Consider the following 12,917-nt stretch of genomic DNA (forward strand, 5'->3'; position numbering starts at 1 on the left):
CTTGTTTGTCCACACATATAGGGGTATCTTGTTTACATGAAACCGGCATTTTGGGTCACACTTATTTACACGTCTGTTTTTATCTCGTCTCGTCTGTGTCAGGATGAATCTCAGCAGCAGTTGCGAGAGTTTGAGGAAATGAAGAAGCAGACAGAGCAAGATGGCGATCTCAAGCTCCACGACATCCACGTCAGATATGAACGGACGCTCTGGGAGGAAAAGGAGACCAACTTGAAGCTCAATGGAGAGACGAGAGTCATGAAGAAGAAGGTGCACAGCCACGCTAACACATCACCCCACCAGCAGTTCTAGTTCACGTGCTCCATGTCACTATGGATTAATGTGTGTATGTGTTGCTGCAGTTCACCAGACTGCAGAATAATAACCCTATTATTTTATTATTATTATTATTATTATTATTATTACTATTATTATTATTATTATTATTATTATTATCTGCAAAGTTTTTTCCTGTTCGGCGTGATGACGCTCAATGTCCCCGACAACCTCTGTAGTGCCATTTAGCATCATGTTAGTGTCATGATTTCCGAAGCGAAGCTAGCAGCTCGAGCGCTAAAATGCTAACCCCATTTCCGGGTTTTGGCATTACAAAATGGCGTCATCCCTGCGCCGCTCTATGGTGATTGGCTGTAAGTTTAGGAAGTGCTTGATTTGATCTGCAGCGGAGTTTTCTATGAGCGGAGGACGAACTTTAAACTTTAATATCGCTGTCGATCGTGTTCATGTAACCGTGGGCAGTCGAAATCGTAATCGCGATCGATATTCCATTCATCGTGCAGCCCTAAATTCTATACAGTACGTGCAATTAGTTCAATATTTTGGGTTTAGAAAAAATAAAGTTTAGTTAGTTTATCTGCAGAACGTGCAGTGTGGTGTGTCATTACCCCTGGATGGTGTATTTTAGATTCCCGCCTCTAATATATTTGACTCAACTCCACACTGACGTACAGTTACACATTCTTTATTAGTTTGAATTTGGTGCATCACAATAGGTAAAATATCAAAACATGTGCAGTTTGAAAGTTCCAGACTAGGATTGTGGAAAATAACACTACTTAACTGTACATTTGTTTTCAGCAGTTTTTAGTTGGGGTTAAGACATTTCATTAAAAAAAAAAAAAAAAACTCTGAACGAAACAACATTATATTCTATGATGCTCTCTTATAAAATGTGCATGGAAGTGTGTATTAAAAAGTGAGTTTGTGTTCAAAGAGTGCTAGAAGTAATAAACATGCCCAGCCCACCAGTAGGCCAATATTCTGCAGAATAAACATAAGAAATGGATGTGGAGAGTGAACTCTACTCATTTCTGGCATCTAGAGGAAAAACACAGAGAAAGAGAGAAAGGGCTTGAATGATAAATGTGAATATTTTCAGAATATTGATTATTTTTTAACATCTTACCAGACTTACCATCTCCACCAGTGACAGATAGAGAAATATCCCAGCTGTGACGGTAAAGATCCACTGTTGAACTTCCATTTCTGAGGAGACAAAGAGGCTGATGTAGAGCCCCATGAAGGCTGTGAGTGCGCTGACAAAGTTCATGAGTACAGCACGCCTCACTGACAGACCAGAACTCAGCAGCACTGCAAAATCACCTACAGAGACACAGCATTCCTGCCTTCGTTAGTGGTGTTAGGGTGAATAATTTTAGATTGTAGTCCTCTAGCCTACGATGCTGGTTCTTGATATATACAGTGCCTTCCACTAATAGTGGCACCCTTGGTAAATATGAGCAAAGAACGCTGTGATAAAAAAAATGGTCTTTATCGTTTAACCTTTTTAATTATCTTTTGTTAAAAAAAAATTCACAAAAATACTTTGTTCTCATGGATATCAAACAATTGCAAACACAACACAGGTTTATCCAAAATATTTTTGTTAAATATAGGTGTGCCACAATTATTGGCACCCCTATGAATTCGTTTGAATAAAATATATTTGAAGTGTATTCCCATTGAATATACTTATTTAGTATATTATTATACATTATTATTATTATATTATTATATTTAATTTTTTTAGTACACTTGGGTGACTAGGCACAGGAAATTGTTCAACCATGACTTCCTGTTTCACAGGGGTATAAACATGAGGTAACACACAGGCCAAATTCCTTTAGTCATTCATAACAATGGGCAAGGACAAGGAATTTAGCTGTGATGTGCGGCAAAAGGTTGTTGAGCTTCACAAAATCAGTCAATTGGAAATGTTATGAATCAACCTGGAATTGGACGCGTGTCTGTATCGTCTCAATGTACTGTGAAGAGGACGGTTCGAGTGGCCAAAAAATCTCCAAGGATCACAGCTGGAGAATTGCAGAAGTTAATTGCGTCTTGGGGTCAGAAAGTCTCCAAAACTACAATCTGAAGTCACCTACATCACCACAAGTTGTTTGGAAGGGTTTCAGGAAAAAAGCCTCTACTCTCATCCAAAAACAAACTCGAGGGTCTTCAGTTTGCCAGACACTACTGGAACTTCAAATGGGATCGGGTTCTATGGTCAGATGAAACCAAAATAGAGCTTTTTGGCAATAAACACCAGAGGTGGTTTTGTCACACACAGAGAGGTAGCCATATGGAAAAGTACCTCATGCCCACGGTTAAATATGGTGGTGGATCTTTAATGTTTTGGCTCTGTTTTTCTGCCAGAGGACCTGGACATTTTGTTAGGATACATGGCATCATGGACTCTGATCAAATATCAACAGATATTAAATGAACCAATCTTTTATTGGTTACTCACTCTTACAGTTCTTTTAACTGTATGGGGAAAATCAGGAGAGAGGTCATATCAAAGACAGGGAATCAAAGTGAGGGTAGACACACACACACACACACAAAAGTAAAAAGGGCAACAGATTCACCCACTCCCAACAACAACAATAACCCCTGGAACAACAACAGCAACAATAAACAACAATTATAGCTATGAAACAAACAAAAACACAGAAAAGAACTTTGTGGGGGAAAAGCTATGCAAAATAAGCACACACCACATATACACAGCCCTCCCCAACTCTAAGGCTCTGGCATGGAATGCCACATAGCCACCCACCCATCAAGGGTCAACCAACACAGTCCCCAATATCCAGCTAATAGTTCCTTAAGCAAGTAGGAGGCCGCCTGGACTTCCGTGGGGCATGGTCTCATTAGTCTGACTAGTGCCGTAACAGGCGCACTAACAGGTCATCCAGATACACGATGCACTGCTCCTTTAGCAGGCCTGCCATCACGTGCTCCATCAGCCATTTGAAGGTGGCCGGTGCACTGCATACCCCGAACGACATCACCCAGAATTGCCACAACCATATTCCAACCCCATTCCGAGAGTAAATGCCATCTTCTCTCTGGCCTCTGGAGCAAGTGGCACCTGCCAATAACCTCCATGTACAAGTATAGTGAGCTGAACCATGTGGAGCTGGCAATCCTGTCCAATGTATCATTAATATGGGGAAGCAGATAAGAGACCGCATTTGGGACAGCATTGAGGCAACAATTGTCGACATAGAACCACCAACTGCCATCCTTCTTCCTCACCAGGACCACCCGAGCTGACAGTTTGAAGAATTTTTTTTTTTTCTTTCATATTTCCAATTTCTTCAAGAGAGGACAATTTAGTTGTAGTGTAAGCTGACTGAGTAATAGAAGGTTTAAGATATTTATTGTGAGAGACATTAAAGCGAGGAAGGAAATGTCACTAATTGCTTATAAATTGTGTTAATTTAAAGTAAAAAAAAAATGGAGGTCTTTAGATCAAGTTTCACCTCAAAGTTCAACTCACCCATTTCATGGGGAATCTCATGGCACAGGATAGCTACTGTTGTTGCCATGCCAGTTTCGACTGAATTGGAGAAAGCTGCTCCCACCACCAAACCATCTGCAAAATTATGGAGGCTGTCGCCCACTATCACCATTACAGCCAGCAGTGGAATGCCTCGTTCTGGTGAAAATGGGGACAACAAAATGAAATTAGTCTGTAAAGATGATGATGATGATGATGACATACAATACACTTACTCTGTTGCTGAGCAGGGTCGATGCTGGGCTCCGTTGGTTGCATTTCTGAACACTCTGTCTCCTCTAAAGTTCTCTGCACACAAATTTAACAGGTTCACTTAGGTGTACACTGTGCCACTAATTATTTACTCACATCTCTGAAATAATATCCCACAAACATATTCCAGCTCCATAGGAACACATAGTACACACTGACCAGTTGCATGGTAGACACTGATTTTACTTTCTGGCCTTCTCCATTACAGCTCAACTCTACAGACAAACCATGTGAGTGACTCTGTGAGAGAAAACATAGCATTGCATACTGAGATATGCATACTGGATACATTCGCATGAACATACTGTATACTACATACAAACAAATGCACACGTGAGGTGCACAACTAGTAAAAAGAAGAAGGCAGTATAAATTCTAGTCACTGGATGGCACTGTTTCAAGGAGAACATAGAGATTACACAAGCTACTTGTATACTGGATAATGCAGCTGTATTTGCTCTATACTAATTGCTACCCTTGTAGTATGCGGTATATTAAACAGCATGCCAGGATTATCATCGGTTCCTCAGCGTTACGTTGCTTCATATTTGTGAGTATTTTTATATTTACTAGAACTTAAACCAGAAATGATGCAGTGCAGCAATGAAGGAAGAGTCCCGAGATAATAAATAAGTATTGAACGCGTCAGCATTAATTTTTTTCAGTAAATATATTTTCAATGAAGCTATTCACATAATTTTTTCACCAGACATCAGTATTAACTCAAGAAATCTGGAAAAATAAAGAATTCACAGCATTAAAGTCCATAAATAAAGTTATGTGTAATAAAGTGGAATGACACAGGAAAAAAGAACTGAACACGTTAAGAAAAAGCAGTTCTCCAAGGCAAGGTAAGGCAAGGAGCCAGCTGAAATCCGTAAGTAATTACACCCCCTATCTGTGCAAATTAATATCAGCTGGGTTAGTAAATTGATGGTCTATAAAAAGGCTTTTCGTTTTATGTGAATAACCTCATTGGAAATATATTTGCTGAAAAAAAATGTCCAATACTTATTTCCGCCATTGTATATATGTACTACTAATGTCACAACAATGTCGCATGGAGAACTCTAGCCCTAATTAATTTTGCATCTCTTATATCACACAAGTGGCCAACTGTGGAACAAGAGGAAGAGTATCAATGGGGGAATTACTTGTTCTTGGCAAGAAGATTTCACCTTTATGTCATATTGGCTTTCTAACTAGCTGGTTGCTAAGTAGGTAGTGTGCTATTTGAATAGCTTCCTAGATAACTAGCAGAATTAGGTAATGAGGTTACAACATCTTTTATATGAAGATGCATTAGTTGACTATTTAAAAATTGATTTATAGATGTGTAAGATTTTATTTATGCACTAAATGGCCAAAAGTATGTGGGCACCTGATCTCAGCCAGATGTTTTCCTTCCCCAAACTTTTGCCACAAACTTGAAAGCTCACAATAGTTTAGAATGTCTTTGCATGCTGTAGCTTTAGGATTTCCTTTCACTGGTACTAAGGGGCCCAAACCTGTTCCAGCCTGATAATGCCCCCATCAGCACAAACTGCAATCTATTAAGACAAGGTGTGCCAAGGTTGGTGTGGAAGAATTTTGGCCTGCACAGAGCCCTGGCCTCAGCCCCACTGAACACCTTGGGGATGAATTTGAATGATGGCTGTGGAAAAGGCATTCCTGGCCCGACATCAGTGCCCAACCAAAATCAAGTGGAAAGCTTTCCCAGAATTGCGAAGGCTATTAAAGCAGCAAAGGTGGAACACCTAACTTTCTTTTTAAATTACTTTTGAAACAGTGGACTTTTGGAATAACTTACATGCCCATGAGATGACATTACAAATGAGAAGATTCTCTCAATAAGAAAAAAGCCGTAGATCCCAGCAATTATGCCCATGATCTTCCACAGGTATGCTTTTGGTTCCATGAGGTTAGAGTCATCATGCTGGCTGTCATCATGAAGGCCAAGGATCTCCAAATTAGTTGGAAAATATGGACAAAAACATAAAACATAGAAGATACTGCTAGCTTCTCAGCCCTGTTTATGAATCCTGGATGACACACAGATTGGCTAGCATACAGTATGGTTGAAATTGAAGAAGAGGGATGATCCATGTCTTTCTGTCTATCCAACAAGAGTATAGCCAATTGCATTATTAAGTATCTTTAGACATTGGTGACAAGAGGCATAGCTAGAAACTTAATCCTGAATTCTACAAACTAGAAATCATTACACTATCAATTTAAATATTGGGCTGTTTGTTTTAGCTAATAAAATACTCAAAACTTTTTTTTAAAAATGCATTCAGTGATTAGTTGGTAGATTTTGTGTAACACAAAAATTATTATAACTTCATTCCAACATATTAGAGTAAGAATTACCATTATGGGCCATATATATATATATATATATATATATATATATATATATATATATATATATATATATATATATATATATATATAAATTATACTATACATATACTAATTAATATGATTATATGGATTATTTTAAATCATGTTTTTTTCCCTGTAATACCTGAATTAAATACAGATCATGGAGTTGTTCACACACACACACACACACACCCACACACACACACCAGGAGTACTAATATATTGAAAATATTTTGATTAGGTAGTATAGAGTGCTTTATGGAGTCAAGTAAAAATGGTCTGCTCTAAAGTTTATAATTTATAGTTAGGTTGCTACCTGTGGTATCAGATGAAGCAGTGCATCTCCTGACAGTGTGCCCACAGCAAGCCCAACAAACAGCTGTAGGATGAGATTGTAAGTCTTCTGACAGGAGCTAAAGAGAATCAGGCAAATCCCCAACATCGAACCCACTGTGATCAGCAACACAGCAACTGAACTGTAGCCATACTCTATTGAAGAGAGATATAGAGTTATACAAATACATGCGGAGAGAAATATGTACTGTAGTGTGTATTATGCTGACTGATTCTATACTGCATTTTGTTCTCTACAATTTTTTATTAATTAATGTTTATTTTTTATTATTTAATTTGTTTCTTAAAATTATCCTTGTCAATACTCGATGTTCAGATAGCATAATAATTGGTTTTACATTGACTTAACATACAATTTACATTTGAAAGGAAATCTGGTTCAAACATCGAATCTATTTTGTACAGTGCACATTTTAAGTGTGAAAGTTTGCATGTCCTTGACGAGACGCCGTATTTTAAGTCAGGAGATAGTTACCAAGTTAAGTTTCATAGACGTTCCTTCATTAGCAAAAATAGTCAGGTCAAAAATACAGTATATCTCTTCAAACATTTGGATTTCTTTTCCTTTTTCTAAATATTCTTTAATAATTTTTAATGTATTTTTTTTCTTTTTTATTTTAATTTAATTCTTTATCTTCTGAACAGCTTTTAACGGGCGCACGGTGGCTTAGTGGTTAGCACGTTCACCTCACACCTCCAGGGTCGGGGGTTCGATTCCCATGTACCGTGGCCCTGTGTGTGCGGAGTTTGCATGTTCTCCCTGTGCTGCTGGGGTTTCCTTCGGGTACTCCGGTTTCCTCCCCCAGTCCAAAGATATGCATGGTAGGCTGATTGGTGTGTCTAAAGTGTCTGTAGTGTATGAATGGGTGCGTGAATGTGTATGTGATTGTGCCCTGCAATGGATTGGCACCCTGTCCAGGGTGTACCCCGCCTTGTGCCCCATGCTCCCTGGGATACGCTCCAGGTTTCCCCGTGACCCTGAAAAGGATAAGCGGTATAGAGGATGGATGGATGGATGAACACCTTTTAAATCCTTTCAGGGATAATATTTGCCCGCCAGTTCATTCTGACATCCTAGGATCTCTCTTATAAGTCTGCCATATATACATTCTACTTCAAATCAAGTTCAGAGTCCATGTTACAACACGGCGAAATCGGCGCGGCAGCTCACAACGTGTAGTGCCGCCCAGGGACATGGCGGAGGAGGACTACACTTCCCAGTCATACCCGCGCTCGAGTTCGCCGGAGTTCTAATTACGAACACCTGCAAACACCTAAGGTTATATAAGGGCCTCCCTAGCATTAGCCGCTTGCGAAGTAACCGCTCAGCAGCCTCGTCTTGTTTGTTTACCAAGCCGATTTTCATAGAAGTGTTTTCCCTGGTGCTCGACTTAACGCTCATCTCTCACTACAATTTTGCCTACACCCCTGATACATAACTTACCTGCTCTGTCCCGATTCGATTCTCGTTTTGTGTTCAATCTCACGTCATCTCTCCGCTCGCCCGCGCTTGTCTCCGTCTACGCTTCGTAACAGTCCAAGATGTCTAAATTTGGCTTTCTTTATTTAATTAGTTTTTGTTTGTTTGTTTGTTTGTCCACATGTTTTAATTTGTTGTCTTGTTGCAAAATACAGCTACATTTCATTTTAACTTATTGGAATTCTATTTTTTTTCTCAAATAAATGATAAAAAATGAGTTATGTTTTTTCAAGTAGTAATATGTGATGCAAACTCGAACTATTAAATACTGAAGTGAAAGTTATGTGCTACAAATTCCTGCACAGAATGATCATAGATCCTTCAGAACAGAAATACCTAAATGACATTAAAACAAAAACACAGACTCAAAGCAATAAGTTAGTAATAAGTATTGAGTCTTACTCTCAAGGTCACTTGGTGTTGCTTTCCTAGCTATTGATTGTGTAGGGTTACAGGCATCACCCAGCAGCTGTTGAATGATTGCAGGACATATGTTCCTGAAGTGATCTCTGGAGATTGGCGAGAAAGGATCCAGGACAAAGATATCCAGCAGCTGGCTAGCTGAAAAGCACATCTATATAAGGATATGAAATTCAAGATTCAGACAACACTGTACAGGTGTACAAAATCAGTTTGTAACTGTGCAGCAAACCTGCATTCAGCACGCTGAACTTCTTCACTTGTATTTAATGTGTTTGAAATGACCGTACCTGTGTCCAGTCTGTGGGGGATGGTCCTGTTCTACTCCTTATTGTCCTGTTCTGTGATTTACTAGCTCCACCAACACCAATTTGATGTAACAGATGTTGCAGATCTGAATAAACAGTAAGTAACATCTGTCCTCTATGCATATACACACAGCGTTTTTGTAGGCGTGAACTTGGTGTTTGTAATTACCCAGGACATGGAGATCACTGGTTCGGTTGAGAGACTGGAAGATGTAATCGGTGAAGAAAGCAGGCGAGGGGAGGTTACGTCTCCTTACACAGTGGCCCTGGCGCAAGTGATGGACAAGTGCCGCAGCCAATAGAGGAACAGAGGATGCCTCAACACCCCTGCTGTCAGTCACGCCCACTTCCTCCATCAGGTGTGCAGCATCGATACACTGACAGCACATATATACAGTACATACAAGTATTAAAACTTCTTTGTAGATTGCAGTGCTCAGCTCTACACACATGTGAAAGGAATACTCATCATCTGTATTACTGTATGCGTGTGATAACTGTGAGCAAGAATTACAAAATCTTTCTTATTCTGAGAAAAGAAAAAAAAACAGTTTTCTTGAAATTCACTTGATTGTGTTTGAGTGTCACAGACAGGTAAAGTCATATAATGATTTTTAAGCATTTTTAAAATGTTAATTATTTTGTTTATTGGGTGTAATAAAACAGGTTAACATGCTTTAATGTTCAAAAAACACATTATTTTGTCAAATAATGTACATTATTGCAGTAGTTCTATTCCCAGGCTGCCTGAAATGCTCTGATTTCTCCAAAGCAACTCCTTCCGAAAAAAGCCCAGAGTGCTCTGATTGGCCAGCTGACCCGTTGCATTGTGATTGGCCAAAAGCCTCAAGTCTGAGGGGGAAATGTAACGCCGCTTGGCTAAGTGCCAACCAAGGCTTCTAAAGCAATTCTAAGCTATTAGGCAACGTTGCATCGGTTTTACCGTATCAGTTCGAGCCTGAGTCTGATTCTGAAAAGCGAAAGCAACTTTGCAAACACGACTTCAGCAGAACATTTCACAGCGGTAAGTTTTTACTTTGTAGTGCGCTTACGTTTCAGATACGATGTTATAAAAATGTTATAAACCATGCATTGTCAAGTGCAATACCATGCTATGTACACAGCTTCTGTGTGTACGTAGGTACTCATGTGATATACCTTTCTAATCTATTTAGGTGCAGATGTGCAAACTACATAAAGTACTTTACTACATAAAGTAAAGATGTATTATGCCCAGGTTCAGGAAGCTGTCCTCCATAAAATGTGCTGTGCACAAGCAAACGTTTGAGTTGTACTGCTCAGGAACAACGTTATAAATAAACAGAAACCACCGATTCCTAATTTCGTCTTTATTCGGAAGGCTAAACAAAGGGTTTTTGCTTTCGCACCAAAACACAGCGTTTCCACGACACGGCTACAAACAATTCACTAAAGCCCCGCCTTCTTTGTTCGTGGCCGCCTTTGGGTGGGATTACGCTAATAGTGCACGCTGTGACGTAGACAAATTATGGAAGTAAATCTAGACTTCGACCAACGCATTTTGGGCGGGTCTGGAGCAGCGTTCTCTGTTAGATCAAATAAATCCCTTTGGGGGAATCTATGAGCTTTGTGACTTTGCAGATCTTATACGTGCACAAACAGATACATCACACACCCAAACACAAGGAAAAATTTAAAATCATGATATGAATCCTTTAATATGGAAGACCAGTAACCTGTGTGTGTTTTGAAGCAGGTTGGTAGTGTTGGTTAATGAGTCGCAGGATGCTTTCTGTCTCATTGGTCGAGAGAAAATGTCCATCTTCCGATGAGTGGAGTGAAGTCAGAGCTCGAAGACAATATGAGAAATCATGATATAAGGGTGAAAAGAAGGAGGAGAGTGACAAAGATGAGACATCAGGGGAACAAATCTGTCTCATGTTGATGATATAATAGAGGAGCATGGTGGATATCTTAAGGTAGGTGTTCTCACTGATGTAGTCATTCCCATCATCTTCCAGGGCTGACATTAACCAGTCTTGAGGAAGACACTAATAAGAAGCATAGGAAATAATAAACACAAACTGTTAGAAAGGTGACGCTGTGCAATAATTGTGCAAATAGAGAGATTATGTTGTTATAAGTCAGGCTGGTTTAATCTAGGATATTATATTGTTTCACCGGTGTAATAAGCACAAATATCTATTGTATTTTGTGATTGTATGTTGTGTGTATTGTGTATCCAAGTTTGTTTAAGAAAAGCAAGACAAGGGAACATTTTAGAAAAAACAGAGGACCCTTTTTTCTTTCTTCACACACACACACACACACACACACACACACACACACACACACACATACACTCAAAGACCTCATGACGTTAAGCAGCTCTTTGTACTTAGGGAACAGGCTTTGTATTTCCTAATAACACACATACAAACACACTAACACAGAATAAACCACTTCAGTGCCATTCACTTGCCATTCCCATGAGGTCCTTTTATTAAAAGAGAAACCACAAAGTCCAAATTACAAAAGTGGAAGGATTCTTGAAAAAGAAAGGTCTCCTGTTGACATTAAGGTTAAAGCTGCAATGAGGAAAGCTCTGTTCACATCGCACTTAATAATCTCTTTCTATGGCTTAAAGGATCTAGTGAGAGTACTGCTCTAAGGAGCTGGCTGTAAACTAGTGATGAAAATAAAGAAATTAACAAGCAATAATGGGGCATAATTCAAAGTATGGAGGGAAAATAGTTTAAATCATTTAGAACCTGACCTGTTTGTTTTATTAGAGGTGTATTATTCGAAAGGTGTTCTTAATAATTTTATCTTATCACATCATGAAAAGAAATGTTCACCCTTTTTATTTTTATTTTTACATAAACACTGCTTAAAAGTACAGAATGCATTTCTTCTGTCAGTGGGGTTGAATTCATGAGCATTTTTGTTACTATAATGAATGAAATGAACCCGGTTTTGTGTTTTAGCCATGCACAACCTTGTTCAATCTAATCACTGTGTTTAGTGACTATGTGTTGAGCAGGAAATAGTCTTAGATTCATTTTGAGGTGGATTGGTTAAAGACCTCTTCTTCATACCTTCTCACAGAGCTGCTGCTTTTCTGGACACTTGACAATCCTGAAAAGGTCACTGACCAGTGTACCCACATCTTCCCTTCGCAAGGCTTCCTGACTTTTTGTCACTGGTATCCAGTTACTCAGGCCATTGAGAAGGACCAGCACAGGCCATAGTCTGTACAATCTGCACATGGCAAGTAACACACACCTGCATGTACACACACTCACAATAACCTAGACCTGCACAGGACACAGAAAAAGCAGAGGGAGAAAAGAAGCGCAAACTATAAGAGGTTTTTTTACAGTCCAAAAAAGCGTGATGAAGTGCAGGACATTGAGATGAAATGGAGAGAATCTGTCGCATGTGAATAGCATTGTGGTTGGGGGGGGGGAGGGGTCGGGTGGGCTGACAGGACACGTTTATTTCCCTCTAATGAATTTTAATTAAGGGGCTTTTCAAAGAATGTTTGGATAGCAGGAGGCCAGAAAAGGGCCCCATTAATGAGTTTCCTCAAGCCTTTCCATAGCCTGAATGCAATTCTGTCCAAAAAGTATTTCTGAACAAACAGGAGAAAAATAGAAACTAGGAAAAGGGTGAAGGAGTGTGGGTTTTGTGTTAAATTAAGAATGTAGACAATAATAAGTTGTTTGCTAATACTACAAGACAGGGCAAGATTTCTTTACATGCATGTTAACTTCATACTTCTCACATGCACGGATCACACAAATCCTGAAACATGTACACACGTATTAACTTTACACAAAATCAACATGCTCTCGATGACTAGCAAGTTCTTATAACTCACAACTCACAAATGACTACACATTAT

The 12,917-nt window shown here is 39.2% G+C and overlaps 1 protein-coding gene across 1 annotated transcript; it reads right to left on the reverse strand.

Annotated features, from left to right (window-relative positions):
- Positions 1–889: 889 nt before the first annotated feature.
- On the reverse strand, positions 890–12,109 carry LOC128610663 (zinc transporter ZIP12-like). Its single transcript, XM_053630081.1, has 10 exons — positions 10,747–12,109; positions 9,076–9,408; positions 8,706–8,877; positions 6,786–6,958; positions 5,892–6,044; positions 4,241–4,321; positions 4,045–4,117; positions 3,809–3,967; positions 1,436–1,623; positions 890–1,338 (listed from the first exon to the last, which is right to left on the reverse strand). Exons 1-10 carry the CDS (start codon positions 11,038–11,040, stop codon positions 1,210–1,212), a joined length of 1,755 nt encoding a protein of 584 aa, XP_053486056.1. The 5' UTR covers positions 11,041–12,109; the 3' UTR covers positions 890–1,209.
- Between the last annotated feature and the right edge of the window lie 808 nt (positions 12,110–12,917).

The sequence above is a fragment of the Ictalurus furcatus genome, chromosome 7, assembly GCF_023375685.1.
Source record: "Ictalurus furcatus strain D&B chromosome 7, Billie_1.0, whole genome shotgun sequence".
Classification (NCBI taxonomy): Eukaryota; Metazoa; Chordata; class Actinopteri; order Siluriformes; family Ictaluridae; genus Ictalurus; species Ictalurus furcatus.